This window comes from Arctopsyche grandis, chromosome 5, assembly GCF_051622035.1.
Source record: "Arctopsyche grandis isolate Sample6627 chromosome 5, ASM5162203v2, whole genome shotgun sequence".
NCBI lineage: Eukaryota > Metazoa > Arthropoda > Insecta > Trichoptera > Hydropsychidae > Arctopsyche > Arctopsyche grandis.
Genome location: NC_135359.1, coordinates 32035429 through 32058427, shown reverse-complemented (window position 1 = coordinate 32058427; position 22999 = coordinate 32035429). Strand labels below are relative to the sequence as shown.

Below are 22999 nucleotides of genomic sequence, written 5' to 3'. Positions count from 1 at the left end.
GGCGTTGTATTTTGAGCATGTACAAAGTGAACATGAATACTACCCGCTAAGCCTTTCCAGGTAGCATTGAAAAAAAAATGCATTGAACATGGGTCGTGTAATCCGTGTCAATGTTAATAAAGACTGGCTTACACCGGAATTTCTCAATTTATAACCATATCAGAATTTCCAACTGCTGAGTATTTTAGATTGTGGCTTGTCATTTATATTGTGAGTATTACATTTTAACAACAATGAAGAAGATGTAACTAGTTTTGGAAAAATATATTCATTAATAGACTTATTCTGTTTATTTTATACTGTTGCAAAATATATTAGAGAGTCTAAGCACACAAAACTCGAAATCCTCGGCGGTAGTTATCTAGGATACTGATCTAGGATTTGTTTGGATTAGCTACAATTATGTGCGCGCGCAGAATACGGGAGGAAAAGCCTGTTCCTCTTGTTCCTGTTGTATCCTGCTCGCGCAAATTAAGTGAGTATGTACCGTTTACCATGCACCCTTTTTTTTGATCTTTCGATTTTCGATCTTTGGTCTTTGGTGTTTCGTGCATTTCACATTCGATCCCGTGAGGTGCACCCACAATTTTTATACCTGCTTTCTATTGGATTTCTAAATAATTCTAATTGATTGGAAATGTGGGCGAAATTTTCAGCGTGGCGGGCTTACAAACTCATACAAACATCCACAGTGACATCTACGGAGAAACTTTTACAAGTGTTGAAATGTCATGGTTTTAAGGCAAATAAATCGTTCTCTCTTTAACCACCTCTTCACCGATTAAGCTTAGTCTTCCTGATATTGTTTTGCTAAAATCTAGTTCACATAAGATGTGATTTTAAAATTGTGCAATTGGATTTGATGTTTGTTGGCCAAAAACTTACTTTGCCCAATTTTGTTTTATCATTGAAAGACATGCGACATGAATTTGCATCGTGTTTGGAAAAGTTCTTTGACGCAAAAATCGCTTTAATGATGTATTTAGAAGACAAACCACATTGTCTGTGTTCCCTATTTAGCTTAGCTAGTTTATAATTATTAACCACATGCTGTGTATTATTAATCTTAATGTGTTCATGACTTTTAATAGCGTCATGTGACGTTTAGGATTCGAAGAATGTTTATAATGTGCGATTGTATGGACTTTTTCGTAGGTCAATGGAGTTTTATGGACCAATTTAATACCCCATAGGTGGTTTTCCAAGTACTCAGTATGACGCAAATAAAGTTTGTTACCCAAGAGAATGCATCGCATCCTTAGTAGGAGACCAGATTGAAGCTTCCTATTGGAGTTCTAAACATGGCATTTACGAATTGAGATTAATCGTTTTGGATAAACAAGATGTATTGATCAGAAACTTTTATTACTAGAGCAAGGTTGAACCACACGATGACCCTACGAAAACCAACATGGGCTGTTACACATATTTTATACGTTTGTGTTTTAAAATTTAGCCTGCTCATGACGATTTTAGTAAATAGTCAATATATCCTGATGGGTTTTCGTCACATTTTGTTCGTTTGCTCCTTGATACGTTGATTAACCTGTCATTAATACCTTTAGTAAGGAACCTGAATACATATTAACTATAGTCTGACAAATTGGACATGCTTCTCACCCACATATTCTTTTTTCAATCCCTTCTTGTTATGCAAAGCATACTTCTCACCATGTTTGTTTGCGCGTACCTAATTTTACGTAACACTTTTGGGTTCAACGTCCAAGTTTCACATCCATACGTCATTAACGTCAAAAAACTTCTTCTGAAGCCCTCAACCGCAGTTTCATTTGTTGCTTAACCCTTTGAATGCTGACCAACGCGGATCGGCGTTTTAACAACAAGTCCACGAGCCCAAAATACGCCGATATGCGTTGTATTTTTAGTATATAAAAAATAAACAAGGGTAGTAACCCGCATGAAAAAATGCATTGAACAAGGGTTGTGTAATCCGTTTCAATGTATATAAAGACTAGTTTACACCGGAATTTCTGAATTTATAACCATAGCAGAATTTCTCGATGGAAATCAATAACTGCCGAGTATTTTAGATTGTGGCTTGGCATTTAGATTGTGAGCATTACATTTTAATATCAATGCAGAAGATGGAACTAGTTTTGGAAAAATACATTCATTTATAGACTTGTTTTGTTTATTTTATGTTGTTGCAAGATATATTAGAGAGTCTATAAACACACCTTTACAAAACTCGAAATCCTCGGCGGTAGTTATCTAGGGTTTGTTTGAATTAGCTCAAATTTTTATACGTGCTTTCTATTGGATTTCTAAATAATTCTAGTTGGAAATGTTGACGAAATTTTCAGCGTGGCGGGCTTTCAACAGAAAAGACACTAACCCAGGGATAATTTGCTTCTTGTATGCGCTTCATATATTTTTCAAAACTATTGGGTTTCCAATTTCCAAAACAACGGGTTTCCAATTTTTTTTCAAAAAAATTATTTTGATTACATATACATATGATTACATTTTTTTCGTCCAAGGCACTATTACATAAAAGTTCATTAAATTTTCAAGATTTGTAAAATTTTAAACAAAAATCAAATCAATTTTTAGATTAAATAACAGGTTTCCGAAAACTTTTGATTTTTAATAGCGTGTTTCCGGAAAACCATGGAAACCATTAGGGTGACACCACAGTATGTACGTGTAAGTAGAGGGTGACTGAGATTGATTATAAGTCACCAGGCCAAATAAATGTTATTCAGCAATTCAAATATTGCAAACCTAGATTTATAGCGACTTAAAATGTAGCTCTACATATGTACATACATCAAACGTTTTATTTAAGCCGGTAGTATTTCTTTGCCCACTGGGTATGGTCAGTGATGTACACGGTTGTGTCATGGCAAGCTAGCTAGTCTGATATAGTGTTTCTGCCCTTGCCAAGCAAGCGGCCAGAAATACACTCAGCCGGAAACTGGCCCTGTTGCCCTTGCACCTACTCCTACGCAACGCGGTGCACTTGTGCAAGGTCGCAGGTAGATGCACTCTCGGGCACTCCAAAGTGCATCCACTGCATCCAGCTACATCTCGTATCGTTGTTACTCACCGAGACTCGGTGTCGTGAATGTCGCGACTCCCCCGTAATACCCACTTCTCAGCATCGGTGGCAACAAGCCAGACTGCCGGTGCACTTTGCACATGCACATGTTCCGATTGTGACAAAAGTCTGCATATGCTAATGTAATGTTTCGTGAAGGTTTGCGTTCGGAAGCGCCAGGTGGCGCCTCGCCTCCTGTACAGCTCCTGACATAACCTTAATGGTTTGCGCGCCATTTTGTTTACACATATTATGCGCCATTTGCTTAGTGATATTACACACCGACACACAGAGTGGTACGCGGTACGCATTTTTTTTAAGTACTTTTTTGATCATGTTAAAAAAATCACTAGCACGCCTGATCTATGACAGACGAAAACTCACTCCCTGGAGTGTTTTCGGTGTTACATTTTCCTTGTATTGACAGAGATCGATAACGGTGATTCCCATATTTGAAGAATTGTAGGAGAAACCTGTCGAAATAATGAGATATTATGTATTAACAATGATTATGATTATAAAAATGGTAGTATGTATTAGAATTTTATTTCATTAAACATGTACACTCGTCTTTACAGATCGCTTCAAAGCGACCGGTGTACCTATGTGGATACAATACAATCAATTAATTCAATCAATATATGTATGTACATAAGCATTTTATAATCAAATTGGCGAACCTTAAGACGCTGAATAACTTAACAAGAGAAATAGTAACTTAAATAAATAACTTAATTAAATATAGTAACTTAACTTAGCAAGAGAGATAGGAAAGGAGATGCTAATTTTTCAATGAAAAATTGGCAAACTTTGATAAGAAAGGATCGACCTGGAGTCACAAACCAAAGTCTAGCCGGCAGCGGGACTCTAGTGGGACTTAAACCCGTGACCACTCTGCCCAAAGGCATAATATGCTAACCACTAGTCCACGCCGCTGATATAATACATGCCCATTCACAGGTGGTGTCTACTTAGGCATGTTGTGCAGTACGATTCCGTTAGTTGAAATATAAAAAATAGCCCATCGGTGACCAAATAATTTGGTTTTTCTGTTCTAAGGTTTAAGAGTTCACTGTTCTGATAGAAAGGGAAAACATATTTGAAATATCAGTATTTTTTTGCAAAGTTTCATCATAGAAATTTGACGAATTATTCAAGATCAGTCTTATAAGAATCTTGGATTACGATAACATCTCCGGATATTGCTTACGTTGATTTTTACAAGATTTTTTTTATTTCGTCTATTTATGACTTGTTCAATTTGAGTGCCAGATAGTTACATACATATATCGTGTAGGTGGGCCATTTTTCCCAGGTATAAAATCAAAATTAATCGAAATCAGTTTTTTACATGTTATCACTTTTGTAAATTCAAATGGCGATTTCTACATACTTCATTCTTACTTTTATTAATTACCTACTTTATTCTTACTTTTATTAATTGCAATGTATCTTCATAGTTTAGTAGAAGTAGGAATGAATTATTTATATTTAGGTCAAATAATAAACATGGCCGGTAGTAAAAAAAAATAAATAAAGAGACATATGAAATTAGGATGGATTGGACTTGGACGAATGAATGTTGTTTTTAAATCAAAAATGCCACTTTGCCTGAAGAAAAAGATCTTCGATCAATGCGTTTTGCCAGTGATGACGTATGGATGTGAAACTTGGACATTGAATGCCAAGATGCTTTACAAAGTCAAATGCACTCAAAGAAGTATGGAGTGCTGTATGCTCGGCATAACGAGGAACGACAAGAAGCAGAATACGTGGGTGAGAAGTATGACAAGGGTAGTGGACATAGTGGATAAAGTAAAGAGATTAAAATGACAATGGGCGGGCCAAATACCTAGAGAATGGACGAAAGGTGGACAAAAGAAGTGCTAGAATGGTACCCGAGAGAATGTAAAAGGGTAAAATTAAGACCGCGGGGAAGATTTTAGGAAATTAGGAAAATGTGTGGGTGAGATGGATGAGATTTGCGCAAAACAGAGACGAATGGAAGCGTGTTGAGGAGGTCTTCATCCAAAAGTGGATGGTGAGTGGCTATAGACGATGATGATGATGATCTTCATAGTTTAGAAACGATAAGGAAGTTTTCCATACTTAAAATTAAAGTTGAAAACAAATGGTTGTATACTAATATTAAAACTGCCGAGTTATGACGATCAATAGTACTGTCACTATATATATTATTGAAAAATATATATCAAAAATGAAAATTTTTCATTGACCTTCACCTACATCTTAGTTACTTAAACGCCAAGCAATCAATCTGTAGCTACCAAGTCTCGATGAGTCACAAGAATATTCCGCACTGTTATTTTTCACATCAATGAAAAGACCTTTAGAGACCGTTCAGCCAGTTGCGCGTTACCAAACTTTGTTGTAACAAACGGTTATGAATAAAAAAGTGAAAGTAGGTCGATAATAACCGACGAAAATGATGATTCACCGGCAATTTGTCTCCTTTCGAGCAATGACCATTGTGAATGTGGCAACTGCGGCTGTAATTAAAATTGGCAATATTGCAAACTAGCGAGTTTATTTCATGCCAGTTTGTTATTTTGTGTGGTAGCGCTATTATAATATACATAATATTACATACATATGCAGAGGTGATCACGATACACTTTTTGGTGTCAATGTCGTCGAATGCCTTACACTTGGAATGAATAAAAAGTATATGATATATAAGTATGCGATATGTGCAGTTGAAGTGCGCGTTCATATGGACTGGTAGAGGTCATCGGAAATGTTTACATGTAGAGCGCGTGTCATGTGCATATGATTTTCAAATTTTGTATACCTCTGTATGTCAAGCTCCTTTTCGTTGAACCAATATTATATTGCTGCCAATACCCAATGGATGGCAACACCGTAATGTTATCCCAACGCGAAGCCTGGTTTTACACGTGCAATATGGATTAGACCGGCACCGTGTCTGTGCTGGTTACTAGGTGCTGTGTTGTATGGGTGGGTATGCAATTTTTCAGACGGGCCGGATGAATCTACCGGTTAGGATTCATCTGGCCCGCCTGAAACATCGCATACCCACCCGTACAACATAGCAACTAGTAACCGGCGCAGGCATGGTGCCAGTCTAATCCATCCTGCACGTGTAAAGCCGGGCGAAGAGGAGTATTATTTTAAAAAGTTCCAAAATTTTGAAAAGTTCCATTTTTCCTTGTTTGGCAGGTGTCCTTTGTTATTTACTTTCAATCTTATATTTATTTTATTTTATTTATTTACGTCATCTTCTATTAAGGATCTTGGTGTAATACTCAATAATAAACTAGATTTCTCTGGACATATTTCTTTTATTACCAACAAAGCATTTAAATCTCTTGGATTCCTACTCCGCTCTACAAAACCCTTTAATGATCCTTATGTACTAAAATTACTTTATTTTTCCTTTGTAAGGTCTCACCTTGAATTTGCCTCAATTATCTGGTCACCTTTTTATTTATCCCATATTAATTGTATTGAGAAAGTTCAACTTAAATTTATTAAATCCTTACGCTACCTTTTTCCTACCTATACCCATTCTACTGTTTCCGACATTTTTAAAATCCTTTCTTTTAACAATCTTTCTGTCAGGCGACGACATACTGATGCTATATTCTTCTTTAAGCTCATAAATGGTTTCCTTGATTGTTCTGATTTACTGAATAAGGTTAATTTCAGAATCCCAGTTCGGTACTCTAGACGCGTTGCATTCTTTTCACTTGATCCTTTCAATACTAATTCCCAAAAATATTTTTATCTGCAGCGCGTTTATCGTATGTTTAACGGAGAGCTGAATGAGGTTGATCTATTTGGTATTTCCCTACATCAATTCAGGTCTAACATCAAGAGAATCTTGACCGATTGATTCATTTCTTCTCCTATTCTATTTTTCCAATATTTCCAATATTTTTATACTTTAGTTTAGTTATGTAATGTGCTATTTAATCATATTATAGCTTTCATTCTTTTCCTTTTCATTTGTTTATTTTGTATTTACCTTTTTCATTTGTTTTATATTTGTAAATTTCAATTTCTTCTTATATTCTATTTTATAACCTTTTCCTAATATTTTAATACTATAGTTTAATTATGCAATGTTCTACATATTTTGTCATGCCTTTATTCTTTACTTTTTAATTTGTTTTCCTCATATTTATCTTTTTCATTTTTGTAAAAATCTATTATTGGACTCGGATGTTACATATATTATTTCTTTACTATTTGTTTTTTTATACATATCTATGTACATCCTGTCTGTTGATTTTTCAATTAATAAAATAAAATAAAATAGCTACATCCCATCCGTCGGGAAATATCTCAGACGGGACGCTTTACTTCTTATAGAGCTACGATTTTTGCCTTTTCGGCGATCGACAAAAACTCCCTTTTTCCACCGATCAACGCAAACAATCGAATAAGACACGCACTGCTCGAAAGCCATAGAGGAACTGACCTCAAAAGTTTTTGGGGATAAAAGGTTGGGTTGTGGTGAAAGCAATTGTAAAGTTTTTAAAAGATATAAGAAAGTAGCACGCAATCGGGTGAAAATTGGAGAGTTTCGGTCAAGTTAATTTCTGATGCGCTTCGCTTTGCGCAGAGTATATAGTGAGTTTCTTTTCATCCAACCCTAGCTCATTTATTTTGGCGTGTACGTACCGTAATGCACAAAGCAATCAGGTCAGATAAGCAATTTCGAAATTGAATCATTTTAGTTTTCTACAACACATGTATACAGTGCGAGGACAACTCACCTGGTCGAAGGTGAACGACTCCGTTGCGTTTTCGTATACACATGTATGTATGTACATTATTCGCGCATCTCGTCTTTCGACATGTGATTTTCCACCTCATGGTTGCCACGCCGTTTCCCGTTTCCTATACACGTGTTTCGATTTCTGATTTCGTATGCCAAACACCAGAATTAGCCAATTTGCTATCTCGGTTTCCATCTTGAGTTACTGTGTCCTTGCACTTTTCAATTATCTGTTCTCAACGGGCCCACCGACACGGAGAGATTTATCGGCATAAAAGTTTGATGTCTGGCTAAGAAATTTGGCATAGTTGGAGAAGGCACGTCAGACCCTGCAAGAAATTTATTTAATCGTTTCGAAGTCCGACATAAATAAATCACCAAATGTTCTGAAGGCCTATCGTCCTGTCGGTGCCGGAAATATGCACTGAATAGTAGCGCAGTTTCGAGGTCATTATTTTCAAAGGTGCTCAAAAATAACAAAAAAAGGTAATCACCCTCGGATAACATACAAATACCCCTCGATGCTTTTTTGTGGAATTCTATTTCATTAGTTCTCCTTGAGCATCTTTGAGAGTTTGGAAGTCTCGAGAGTGCAACTATATCGAGTGCATTTTTCCAGTCACTCTTCTTACGGGATCAATAGACTTTTATCGAAAAACAGACTGATTTATCTTTCGACATCAGTAGTGGCGTGGACTAGTGGTTCGCATATTATACTTTCGAGCAGAGTGGTCACGGGTTCGAGTCCCACTAGAGCCCCTCCGGGCAGACCTTGGTTTCTGACTCCAGGTCGATCTTATCATAGTTTGCCAATTTTTCTGATTTTCATTAAAAAGATTGCTGAAAATTGGCTTCTCCTTCATATCTCTCTTGCTAATCTCAAGTTATTCAATGTCTTGAGGTTCGATAATTTGATTCTGCAAAACTTTCTCCTTAAATGTCACTGTGGATGTTTGTATGGATTCGCGTTGTATAATACAATACTTATGTATATTGGTTGTATTGATATGTTTAAGTGCACTCGTCGCTTTGGAGCAATCTGTAAAGGCGAGTGTTGATGTTCTATGAAATAAAATAAAAATAAACATTAGTGAGAATATTTTTTCAAACACAACATTGAACTAATTAACTAGGTAATTGGATTATTAGTCACATTACGATCACCCAAAAGACAATTTTTGCCATAAAAATCGCGAATACGGAATATTTGGCAATCGTTATCGTTAGTATGATGGACTTTTCAGCTGCCAGATGTTCCGTCATAGACATTTTAGTGACTTTTGGCCGAGCGCTTTGTGACCAATAATCACCGAAGCAATTAACTAAATAGCACGTTATAGAGTAAAATTTCTACAAGTAAAACCTACTACATATTATCTAACTCTTAAGAAACGCGCTAGTTTTGCGTGGTAATTCTCAAAGAAGGCGAAATGGTAAGGAGCGCTTTTCCCCGTCGTCTCACCTTAGTTTAGATTGGTGCTCGTCGCCCATTGGTTTACTAGTGCTGATCATCTGATAAATCAGCGTATAAACGAACCGTATACAACAACCAATAAGGTTTCGCGACTCATCGACCAATGATCTTTCTGTAAGGAGAGTACCCGATAGGTTTAAATATTCGACGGGTTTGGTTCGCGCTTCATTCGGACTTGGTAGGCAGACGGATCAAGAACAATACACTCACTCTACCACTAGTGTTGCATCTTTCACTTCAATCTCGGAAATCCCTCTACACATCCCCGCTACAGTATTATGATTAGAGCCCGGAATCTGAAGGGGCTGTTTATTGTTCAAAGATTGTAAATGCATTGTTAAAGGTTTGCCGAACCTTTTTTACAAAGGATTTACAACAATGGAACAATAGGCGGCACGTTTCCGGCCCCTTCAGATTCCGACCTCTAATTATTATGTCCGCTCCATTGTGTAATAAGTAAAGAGCGGACCCAGAGCGCGCTGTTCATTGTTCATAGTAGACGTAGACGGCGCGCTTCCGGTCCTACCTCTAGTAATAAGATTTCGAGCGGTCATTACAAATCAAGTTGGTCGCCGCTGAGAAACAGCCACAATAGTAAAATTGCCCGAGACTTATCTTCAACCGATTCTTTGCGCTCACATACATACATACATATATGTATTTTCTCGCTTCACTTTTATTATAATAGGGTTACCAGCGATAAAGTAGCTATCGCTTGTTAAATGTTTTTTATGGCGGGGTCGACTCTATTAGCGAACACTATTCGCGGTAAATTAGATTAGGGCGAGTGTACATATATACATATGTACATATGTATGTGTGTTTATTTTAGTTAAAACTCTATTATACGTCGTTTACACAGTTAAATCAGCGGCGTTTAATTTTAAACTGCCGGCTAGATTAGATTAGTTTATGTATAATGTGTGAAGTTTACTTTGCGATAAACGTGTTTTTAATATAGTTTTATCGAATTTTTCATCTCATATTTGCTGTATTTATGTATGTATTAGACTGCAATATTTACATGAAATCGTGAATTCTTTGTCAAATGAAATTTCTTTGTGATGTTCGCAATTTCACACCCGGTTGACCCCCTACGGATCTGCAGCTACGGAACAGCTGAAATTCCCTAACGCGTCGAACTTATTCAGTTGATTCCCGTTTATTTACATATTAGTCATTGTGACATTACAGAATAATCTAACGCGTCACTGTGACCAGACATATAAAGATAATACAAATCTATATATATATATATATATATATATATATATATATATATATATATATATATATATATATATATATATATATATATATATATATATATATATATATATAAGAAAATTAGCGAGACATCTATGTTATACACAATACATTTTTGAAATCATATTCAAATAGTGGTAACATTATGCAGAGACTCGTAGAGTTTGTCTGCTACGTACATACATATGTACTTTATTGGAAGTTGCTAGGTAGTCCCTAAATATTATATATAGGTGACAAAACGTTATCTAAAATCGGTTTTCTCCCTCACACGCGATTTCGCTCCCACGCGTTAGATCAAAGTGGTGCTTACGGTACTAAAGGGAACGCGGCCACCAGCTTGCGATGCTCTGACATAGTGGGTAGGATGGCTTTTGCCAATTTGATGGAGGAATCGCTTCAACAATGAAATCAGATAAATTAGCAAGCTCTTATTGGAAACGATCGACTTAGAGTCACAAATATCCAAATCTGACCAGTAGCATTGAAGATTATACTTGGAATAAATACTTTTCAATCGCCGTCAGCCGATGAGATCAAACCCGGTGACCTCTCGGTGCTTAGTATCAACGTAGGGGTTCCAAAAAACCTCCCGAAATAAAAAGCCGGGTTTCGGTTTTTTTACAAATATAAAGCCGGTTGGCCGGCTTTCACCGGTTTTTAGAAAAATAAGATTTTTTTTAAGTTTAAAATTTTTATATCGAAAAAAATGTAAATATGTATATAATATATTATGCAAAAAAAAAGTTTTTTATAAATTAAATAAGTTATAAATATTATGAACTTTCATAAGATCATTACTATATATTATTATTACAAATAATACAATTTGTATTATTTGTACATATATCACAGCCGTAAAATGGCAGATCCTAAATACGCACAAATAATTAAATGATTTAAATAAGCTACTATCAAGAATATATTATTTAAAAAATAATGTGTAACCTCGCAGAAAAACAATAATTGTGGAATCGTGAAGAACTGCTGAGATTCAAAGATATACATCGATAAAGAGATTTCAAAGTTGTTTTTACGCATCTGTTTTAGCTTAACAAATCCAAAAGCAACCGTTGCAAATTTCGGAAACAAATTCATTTGAAATATCACGAACATTTTAAATCCATAATAAAAGTAGGATGTGGCCTCAATTTTTAAATGGCTTCCAATTCTTTCGAAGAAAAATCAATTATATTTCGGAAATTCCTATGCATTTTGCCATAAATCATTTGAGTTAACGACTACTTTTTTTGATGTTTTCAAGTACAAGGATTTGTAGTAATATTTTCTATACCTGAAGTTGGGTAGGTCATTGTAACTACATACTTTCAATAATATTTTATTGGTTTATGACCTGGTCCATTACAAAATCTCAAAGAAACCGCTCAAGAAAGAAAGTAATGTAGCTTTTTTTTGTTCAAAGAAATATACGCCTATTACCTAAGAGCGTTTATACACATTTATTTTGATCATAATTGTTAATTTTGAAATTTGAAATTCATAATTGTTAATTTTGAGGAAAAAAACATCAATTAAAGAAAACCTTAAAAAGCCGGTTGATCGAGCCAAAAGTCGGTTTTCGGCTTTTTGAAAAATGGTTAAAAAGCCGACTTTTCGGTTTCGGTTTAAACCGGCTTGGAATCCCTAGTATCAACGCAACCACCGAGCCATGCTCCTGGCTTTGTATGGCATGACCAATCTTAATACCTGTGGGCAGGGGCGTCATTTCAGCTTTTCTCAATTACTTTTTAGGGGGGGGGGGGGTGTATTATTTGCTATGCACATCTGTTTTTGAGATACGCGAGAACAGTAATAAAAAGGTAATTCTATTTAACAATTTGTTTCGTAGGATACACAAGTTTTACAAAAAGCTTTCAAAGCAAGACAAACATTTAACTTTTTTTTTTCTGGGAAAAATCAACGTGTTTATACTTATCAGTGTTTTAAAGATTTTAAATATTCTATTTTTGTTGGTTTAGTACTTTAATTCAAATTCATAATGATACATAAATGTTCCAAGTAAATATCATGATTGACAAAAATAAAGCCTCGGCCCTCAGTCCCCGGCAGGCCTTAGATGGTCAGAGGGTGCTAAGAATCTCCGGGTCAATCATGAAATTAGCAACATGGAACGTCCGAACAATGTACGAAGCAGGGCAACCATGGATAGAGAGAAGATATATATCATGATATCCAACCTCCTACGAGGAGAGGAATAAAAAAGAAGAAGAATGATACATTAAATAACGTGGATAGTCCCGTTCAAATCTAGGGGGGGTCCTGTGGGCACTTTTACTAGCAATTGCGGCTACATTTCAGATATCTCAACTCAATCAATGTTGGGATTCGGAATAAAAACCCAAAACTGCTGTTTCTACATTGTGCTTTTAATATGATTATGATTCTTTAAAAAGCCATACAAAGACGACCGCGTTCATCATCTTTGACCTTGGATCATTCTCGCACGTTATACACCGACACGTGTCTATTATATTCAGCACTTTAGCTTATTGGTTTCGTTTTGTTTTGTTTCATTTTGGGTGCGTGGAGGTAGCAGCTCGGTGTGCGGAGAAAACGACCTGGAGTGCCTCAGCAAGAACCTGAGCGATTCAGACCGTCATGGCCTGGAGGCCATCCACCTGCTCCACAGGCAGCTGGACGACGATGCCAACGGCAATGTGGACCTGTCGGAGTCCGACGACGTAAGTTACTCATTTTTAGCTCGTTTTAACCCAATTCCCCTCAACAGTAGTGTCAAGGTCTACTCTAGTCAATGCCACCTTTGATACGTTGTATTTCTAGCTGGACGGACGTCTTCACCTGTCTCCTTGTCGTTTGATCTGTCGAATCACGCGATATGAGGTACTAAGGTCGTGGTGGTGGTTATCTTTATTTAATAACTTTTTGCTGAACGTGTTTTTCTAAACGTTCAAAGTGATGGTGGATTTTTGCATGACGGTGTTGATGTTTACTTGCGACGCTGATTGATCACGTTTATCCTATTTTTCCCTCGTTTCTATATTATAAATAGTTTCAGTTAATATTTTCACCGTAAACATCAATGTGATTCATAGTTTTGGATGTTATTTCTTCAATTCACATACAATTTTGAGTCTCGCTGCTTCAAGGAAAGGTTTTTTCTAGTGGTTTCTCATAGCCTTGGTTACCGTCTTAATCATTACACAAGTCTGATAAATAGCGGCACTTATTTTCTAAACTGGTCAAACAGTGTATCAATATAGTATTTTCTTCTTCCTTATTTATTTAATTGGTTCAGGGTTGCAATGTCTTGACTAAGCTCTTCCAAGTGGTCCTACATACTTCTGGAACCTGATTCCACTAAAGTATCAGCCTTTCACAAATAAAATAATCTATTTATTCTACATAACTTGAACTGGATCTGCATTACGTATCCAATCCCATCTTGTAAACTCGTATAATTTCTGCTGCAAATACTCTGGGTGCAACTTACTTAGTTATATCTAAAACTTTTGACTAAATCATTCCTTTTTGATCTAGTTTCCGAACTCTGACAGGATATTGTAATATTTCAAGCTTGTTAAATGTCATGAAAACATTCAAAAACTGGAAGCAAACCAAGTAAACATATTAATGATCTTGACCTAGAAAGACCTTCATATGATAAAATCGTTATGAAATATTGTTCTACTACATACAATACCTTGGTACTTAAATATATTGTATATTAGTCTTGAGTAAATTACAAATTTTATGATCTCATAAATTTCATCATAAACTTTACACAAATAGGATACTGCTGGATGTTTACATATTAATATGATTATGTTTATGGATTTTATGTATTTGCTTACAAACTGACCCAGTATTAACGGATTCCACTGGAAAGGAATAGTACAAAAAAAAAAAAAACGATTGATGTTTGGATAAGTGCATAGTTATACACGTAGCCAGTACATATGTATAAATTTAAAATTATTTAGTCGAAAAAACCACTTGAGAGATAAAACTTGACCCAGAAACCTTTCGACATTCAGAAGTTCAACGCCCCACTATTCTACACATAGTACATATATGTAACGTTTTTGGACACTTTCCATGTATACCAAAGCTTCAATTTGATCGTGAACTTGCAAAATCCACCTATACATACATACATATGTATGTATGATAGCTCAAAGCACTTTATAAAGTAGATAAGCATTTAAAAGAGGAACCGACGTTTATCTGAAAATGGTTAAACAAAAATCGAGTGCGACTCGTTCAGATAAATATCATGAGTCACGCGTTATAGCCACGTTCAATTGTCATTTCCATCTTGACTTTTTACAGTATGAATTAATTTATGGTCAAATAAACGGCTGTTCACGTTTCAAGTTATGAAGCGAGCTAGGTAAAGACAAGTTTGAGTTGCCGGGCGTGAACTTGGGCGAGTAGAATGCACGCGGTTCCACTGGCTTTACTTGCTTAATTTTGGTTGGTTTTAATGTAAATAAATTGAGCGAACGATTCGTCATCATCAGCCTCGAGATGCTTCCACTACTATCGTCAATTTAGTGTAGATTCCTAATTAGATTCTAACACAGTGATCATTCTTTCTGTCTTTGCTTTCTTTCTTCTTCTTTTTGAGCACTTCCTTAATACATTCTTCCAACTACACATTCAAACTACTATGTACTATAACGTGGACGTGTAGAGGGGTTTCCGAAATCGGAGTGAAAGACGCACAGTAGAGCTAGAGGCAGTTTACTGTTGTTCCCTCGACGATGCAGCACCGAATGAAGCACGGTACAGATCAGCTCAATATTTATACACAGTGTGAACTCTTAACACAGAGAGATCATTGGTCGATGGGTATATTACGGATTGGTTATTATATACGGTATATCCATACGGCGAGGCCTTTTTTTGACAGATTAGGTGATCAGCGCTAGTAAATCAGTAGACCAATCATCCAATCTCAATGTTACAGTACTGTTGTGTAGGGGTGGGTGGAGGATCCAAGTAAAAGCCCAAAGTCGTTTCACAGCATTTATTGGTGATTAAGGAGATACACGCACCGCCGGTGCTCCGTCCAGAATGCCTTGATATGGTCTAAGTACCTCCCTATAAAGCACAGGTCGCTCAGGGCATCTTACTCGACACGTTTGTTTACCTATTGTTATAGTCACGCACTAGATATGTGGTCTCACGCTCTCGCGCAGTCAATTCTGAGAATTCTAGCGGAAAGTGACTGGGTGCCGGTACCGACCGCTAAGTCCATCCATTGTTTAGCCGACTTGCACTTAGGAGATAATCCTCGAAACCAATTATGAAGGTCGCACAGTCTCTGGGATGCTACTCGGCCTAATCCGATTGCACTTACTCGGCGGCGTACGGAACAGTACTTTATAGTTTTCACCCGCTATTTTATATCTTACCCATTAGATTCACTTTCGATCCAAGTATATTTTATTTCAGTATCTTGAATTTTATTAACATTTTGGGTCCAAGTCTTAACATCAACATAATTACTGGTAAAAATTTTCTCCATACTGTAACGTAGATATTAGGTGAGTGGCGTTCGTGGACCTAGAGGTTTACTAGAGCTGATCACTTGATTTCGCGTTCGCGCCAAAAATGGCCTCGGCGAATGTAGGGGCCGTGTTCAACGACAAATGGGATCTCGCGACCCATCGACCAATAATCTCTCTGTACGGAGAGTGCCCAAGGGGTATAAATATTGGGGTCTTTTGTAACGTGGGTCACTCGAAGCTGGTGGGCCGACGGGTGCAGACCGATAAAGAACCTCTACTAAACTAGCTGCGTCTTTCTCTCCGATCTTGGAAACCCCTCTACACGTCCACGCAACAGTTGGACGAATTATTTCCGTTGAAAGCTCATCATTTAAATTTACTTCAAATTATTTGGACACGTGCAATCCTTCTGCATCACCACCAACTGCTACTCTTGGGTTTTGTCCAACCAGTGTCAGAATAGTGTCATCGATTTTCATTGATCCTTCTTTAATAGATATCTCCTTCCTACAACTTTTTAGTCCACTTCTTGAAGCAATCAAGCCACTTTCTCTGTATACACCTTTTATCTTTTTTTGTTTGTTTATAAACGTTTGCCAAAACATAAACTGCATACGCATATGTACTCTATCTATTGTATTTACTAGCTCGTGTATTGCGATTCATAGAACTTTGTGGACAATCTGATTCAGTTAATCTTAACATAATATTAGCATCTTTTGATTATCTTTATTGCATTTAGTCTGACGATTTAGTTTAATAAGAGCACACAGTCGCCCAATTGCCACCGAATTGGCCAAGTCTGGCCAAGTTTGGCATTTATAGGTCATCGCTTTTGAATCTTAACACATTTGCAATTCTATACTCGTCTTCGTCGACAATTGAACAAGATCTATTCTTGCCTTTTGTACATTATCTCATGTTTTTTCGGTCGATCTTATCCGTGTCGCTATTTTTAAACTTGGCTTCCGTTTGATCGGCTCCGCTCACTTTTCGTCTTCTATTCTACTATACACCTTCTTGCTTTCCTGTTGTAAACTTTGAGAATGGTCTGTTCGGTTCTAAAAGATTGTCGCTGTCCTAATTGTTCTGCGACTGGTTGAGTCGAAGTGGTGATTTATGATTAACCTCTACAGAGCGATATATTTTATTTCATCATGCCTAAAACGATTCTTCTTCTGCTTCGAAAATTGAATATGGATCTTGCACTTTCACTAAAGTAATCAAATGCCATCGACTTTTTGGTCGAAACGTCCTTTTGTCGGCACTTTTATACGTATTGTATTTATTTAAATGGCTAAATCTGAGTTGTTTACTTCACAACTATGTTGATTTGGCATTGGACTTGTGAATCGATCAATTTGAAGAATTCGTTCGATTTCCAACTTTGAGCGTTTCTTTAGATTCTGGCATGATTTGGATGTTATTCAAATTCAAATGGGCCATCTCTTGTCACATTTTTCGATTTTGTCTGACTTAATTTTTGAAACAGTCTCATAGAAAGTTGGCATCATCGAATGCTCTCCCTACCCACCAAAATCAGTTGTTTTTTTGCAAGCTTTTAATTAACTTCATTGATTGTGTGTATGTGGCGCAATATTTGTGAGCTGATTTTTATCCTTCTTTTCTTTTTAAGCTCTCATTGGTAGTATTTGTTTAAAAACTAGATAAGGAAGTCATAGATACAGTCATAGCAAAAGGGATCCAAAACTAGTTATTTGAATTATTTAGGGTGCGATTTAACTGTACATTGAGAAAAATACTTTGTATCTTAAATAAATGTTTATTATAAATTTTGCATTATTTTCGGTGCATTAAACAATTTTGTGTTGTCCATGGAATAAAATATTTTGGCATTATGAAGTGGCCATTAAAAATATGAAACGATCATTCGAAAAAATAGATTTTAGCATTAGAATAGTTACAAAAAGTACCAACGTTTGCAAATCTTCCGCTATTGACAACTGTCAACTGTCAAAAGTGTTTATTTTTGTTTACGTATGACGTATGAATATGAATGATGATATCAAGTTGTGGCGTCGTAGGTGTCGAAGGTCGCAAGCCGAAGAGTAAAAGAGAAGGAATCCAGTAGAGAGAAGCGTTGGTCGTTGTCGGTTCGTATTTTGGTATTCGCGACGCTGCCGATACAGTTCATCTGTCATTTTGATACACATTTCATCCGTTTTTTAAGTAGCAAATATTTTTTTCAATGATCAAAGATAAGTTTGTAATTCAATCTGTATCCGTCATTTAGAAATGCACAAAAATTTCTTGTTATGTTCAGAAACTTTTTTTAATGTTCAAAGTTTTCTTTTAATTTACTTTTTTAAATGCATATTTATTTTATAAAATGGACGTTTAAATTGTTCCCAATTATTTATACTAAAGACAGCTCTTTTTACTAACCTCTTCTTATTCTTAAAATAACGCTTCACAAGTTCATATCGGACATATGAGCTTACTTCAATGTTTTCAATACTTCAATGTTTACTAGCCCCCGTATGTGGGTAAAATATCAAAGCGATATAAAAAGTGGAATTGGTTCAAAATCAGATCACAAGTTTTTGACCGGCAGTAATTTCACAGAACTGACAGATTTAAGCTTGTAAAAAGAAACTATGTATGTATGTATGTGGGTAGAATAAATAGTTTTCCAGTCAAATTTGTCTTTCCAAGACATTATTGCATCGTGTCAATCGTCTTCTTGATCAACATCTTTGATAGCGCTGAAGCAAATTTGATGAATTAGGATACTTTTCAAATTGAAATACTGAAATACCTATAGTTTATTGAAACAAAAACTGGCTTACACGAGGTACTGCAGTACCGCAGTACATAATTCCGCAACAGGCATTCAGCAGATCTGTCATTCTTCTTGGCGTGACCCAAGAAATGGTCTCGGAATTTTGGCTTAGTATAAACAATTTTCTGTAGAGTGAGCTTTCACGCCATTTTTATTCGAGGTAAATACGAGTGGTGACTGTTGTAGGGTTAGCACCGTTGAACGAGAGAAGTAGAATGGTTCAGTCCGAAGAAGAGTGGGGGACCCAGAGATGCGCGTGAGTAACGCAATCTCGACCTCAGCGCATTCTAAACGCAAGACCCAACCTCACGGTGCAGACTTATTACGTACTTTTAACCACCCCACCCCTATTCCGAGACGATTATGCCAGCGATTTACATTCGATTCGTGTATATTCGTTTCGAGCTAACGTTAGATTTTTCATCCGCGGGGACATTGTTGGCAAATGACACCGACTACTTACTACCCGGCTTGCCAGATACACGTTACTCGAAATCGATTTGCCCGACGGTGGGAGAGGAATGCGAAGGACCGCTTCTTTTTCGATTTTTTATTCCGTTTAAGATCATTATACGGTTCATTGGTGATCTTGTGATGATGACGATGCCGACCGTTAAAATAAATGATGACTGGCGCAGATGTCCCACTAATTTGCCGCTTTATTTATATCGCGTGAATCGATCGGGTGGCGTGATGATCCACTCGCACATTTCAATTGTTCTCTTGTGTTAACAGCTGTCGGTCTCTTCTTCTTTTTTTTGCTTCCAATTTTAATGCAATATTTGCTAAATGACTGCCGTCACTTAATTAGGGTCCCCAAAATGTGTTCTCAGACGTTTCTTTGAATGGATGAGGTAGATGTTTGATTAAGAGGTGACTGTTTTATTTTCACCCGAAGAAATGCCTATTTTAGAAGTCATTATCAGCCTGAGGCGGATTTTTTCGTTCTTCTGTAATAGTCGTTGGTGCTTGAAAATTTGCCTGGTTGAAATGTTAGAGGACATTCAACTATGGTTATGGAAATGTTAAATACATAGCTTAGACCATTTCAGAAAGAGGAGCATTTGCTGAATACCTCTTCAACATATCCCCTTCCTTCCTCGTGTGCCCTGAACTATGTACATATGTAAGTTCATTCGTTTAACTTCACGCTTTTTTTCTAGTCTACATACATAATCAGCTCAACGCACATGTGGCCTTTCGAATCCTCTGGTGTACTGTTATATTCCGCTCAGGGCTGTGGTTGTATAAATTGAGTGATTATATGATTACGAATAAATAATTTTTGGGCACAGTGGTTGAAATTTAAAAATTGGGTTGAAATTGGGTCGAAATTGGGTTGTTGGAATCCGAAAGCTCAAATAAGGTACATATCTAGAATGCTGCCACTAGATGATTTTGCTGCGACCATCGACCCATGAAACGTATGAGAATGGGAATTGACTACATTTTAGGATGAAATCTTAAAGAAAGCTGGAAACTTGATAACAATTTAACGTGAGAACTATTGGTACAGTTGATAGTACGAATGTATCCATGATAATGGTTGTGTTAGTTGTCGTTCTAGATCAGTCTCCTCCCTTAAAGCCAAAACTATACAAGGCCGAGTTGCTCACACATTTTGATCTTTGGTGTGCAATGACCATAATTGGTGTCAGCGGTGGGATCAATATAATAATTGATAAAAGTATTTTTATTATCTATCACCATCTGTTCGTATAGCTCAGAGTTTGCCAAATTTGGTTACACGCTTCGCTTCGGTCTTTTTAAACGTAGAACTACGTAACTATTCAGCTTGTAGTAGAACATTAATCTTTGTCCTATCTTACCTGCTTGATCTAACCTTCAAAAACCCATCTACTTTTATAGTACCATTGAGAATTGAAACTGAACTGTAATATGATTAATGTTATGTTATTTTTGTTTCAGTTTTTACGCGAGGAATTGCAATACGATTCCGGATATGAAAGGAGACAACAAGCCTTTCACTACAACGACGATACCCACATCTCCGCTAAGGAATTGTGGGAAGCTTGGCGAAGATCAGAGGTACAAATAAACACTGGCACATTTCAATTCATATAACCCAAATAATGTCTGATTTATTTAAAAATGCACTCGGTTCGAGCACGTGAAAACTGTCCCATGAGAATTATTCTGGACCGATCCAAACCGCTATATTTCAATTGTGACTCAGGGAAACGCTTTTTCGCCCACAGTTAAATGAGGTGAATCCTATAGTTTTGGCACCATTGTATTGTAAATTCTTGTTGTTTATTTATGCTAAGGAAACTTTTTAATGTTCTGAATATCGTCCGATGTCTAATAGTTGTTTTTTAATTGTAAAAAAATACATTTTGTATTATATATACGAGCCGATCGTTCTGTTGGAGAGTTAGTTTATAAACGTTGCCAAATAGTAGTTTTTAATGTCGGCAAGCCATTGTATGGTTTATACATATTCTTTGACGTAGTATTATATGTACGTATATTCTCAATACCCTTTCCGCTCTCACACTTCATTGATTACAAAAGCACGCATGACTTATTTCATTCGTCTATTAATAAATGTTTTAAAATTACTGCTTGTCAAGTGTGTCCTTTATTTGCTTCACTATCCCTTGATAATTTGCAAAAATTAAGTATTACAAAAAAATTGGTTGCTCGTCAAAAGTAAAACTTCCGAGTTGTAAGTGTAGATATATTTTTATTTTATTACAGACAAACCCGTTTTTCACAGTATTAACATTACAAAAACAATTATATTTACACAATATTGTAGAAACTCGTTGAGTGGTTAAACATTATTTACTTAGCGGAGCGCCGCAACGGTCTAAACGTTCGTTAAGCGTCACATGGCAAGATAACAACTCAACCATTCTTCAATTCATGCATGCCAACCTAAGCATTCATACATTCATTCTTCTAGGCTCTAAAACTCAATCCCACAATATCATAGAGTCATCTATGGACAAATTCGATATACAGTTAATTTTGCAAGAAATACATACATTTTTACAGACTATGTAAGTGGGTAGCATATTTTTAATTCAACAAATTAGAGATGCTAGAATTTGCGAGAAACGGGGATAGGTTGTCAATTTGGTGGAACCGTTTCAATAGTGAAATCAGATAAATTGGCAAACTCTGATAGGAAACGCTCGACCTGGAGTCGCATTCGTATATATCCAAGGCCAGGGAATGAACCCATGACCTCTCAGTTGAAGGCATTTTGACTTAAGTTGCTCGTTAAATATAAATTAAAAAAAATTGTATGGAGCCCTTTGATTATGGGTTGTGTTCCTTTCGAAAATCGTCTAGTTTGAAAATCGTCTTTTAGAGTACTAAAAGGCAGCGGTCAACAGTCAATGTCTAAAATTGTGAATGTATAGAAAATATTTAAACATTATTGGACGTCGAAGAGTGCTGATGGATTTCCGCTGCATTAATCTCCATCTTTACGTGATATTTTACGACCATGTTGATAGAGAGATGACAATGATAGATTCTGATGAGACATTAGTCCTATATTTGAATGTTCACGTCCAATTTGACAGACACGAACAGGTCGACCCCCCTATGGCGACTTCACTCCTATAGGAATTCGTGTCTAGTTTTATTTGTTTGTGCAAAGTTTTACGAAATTTGATGAGCTTAAGTTAAAAATTGTAGATTGTAATAGCAGGTGAACATTAATTTGCATTGTAACCAGACCTGAATGGCAAGGGGGAAGTAGAGATGTATTAGACCTTTTATGATGGGTGAAAAATGTTTGAAAAGACAATCTTTTCGTTACAATTTCCGTAACGATCTTGCGGCGAATTGCGCCTAAGAGAGTTTTTCTTCAAAATTCATGTGAGGGTCACTTTCATGCACATATTGTATATAATAAATATGCCGTTGATTCGAAAGATCACTCACTCGGCTTCGGCGTGTTTGTTTGTACGGGGACTACTCAGGAAATCATGCCGAGCTGATTTTTTCATTCTTTGCCAGCAGACACTGGCCGCTGTCCAAAAGTGAACACTCGTTATATTGTGGTGGATTGAGACGACAAGCAATATGTGAAATTGATATTTCAAACCGAGTGATTTACACCTGCGGATATCTACAATGATTATATACTTGGTAGTTA

The 22999-nt window shown here is 36.5% G+C and overlaps 2 protein-coding genes across 2 annotated transcripts in view; both read left to right on the top strand.

The window, feature by feature from the left end:
- Window positions 1–22999, top strand: part of LOC143912008 (uncharacterized) — a 439734-nt gene that overhangs the window by 208440 nt on the left and 208295 nt on the right. The window lies entirely within an intron of this gene.
- The window catches only part of Stim (stromal interaction molecule), a 57374-nt gene that overhangs the window by 11619 nt on the left and 22756 nt on the right, over window positions 1–22999 (top strand). Inside the window, exons 2-3 of the mRNA XM_077430324.1 lie at window positions 13117–13268; window positions 20794–20913. Coding sequence (XP_077286450.1) covers window positions 13117–13268; window positions 20794–20913 — 272 coding nt within the window. The remainder of the gene's footprint in view (window positions 1–13116; window positions 13269–20793; window positions 20914–22999) is intronic.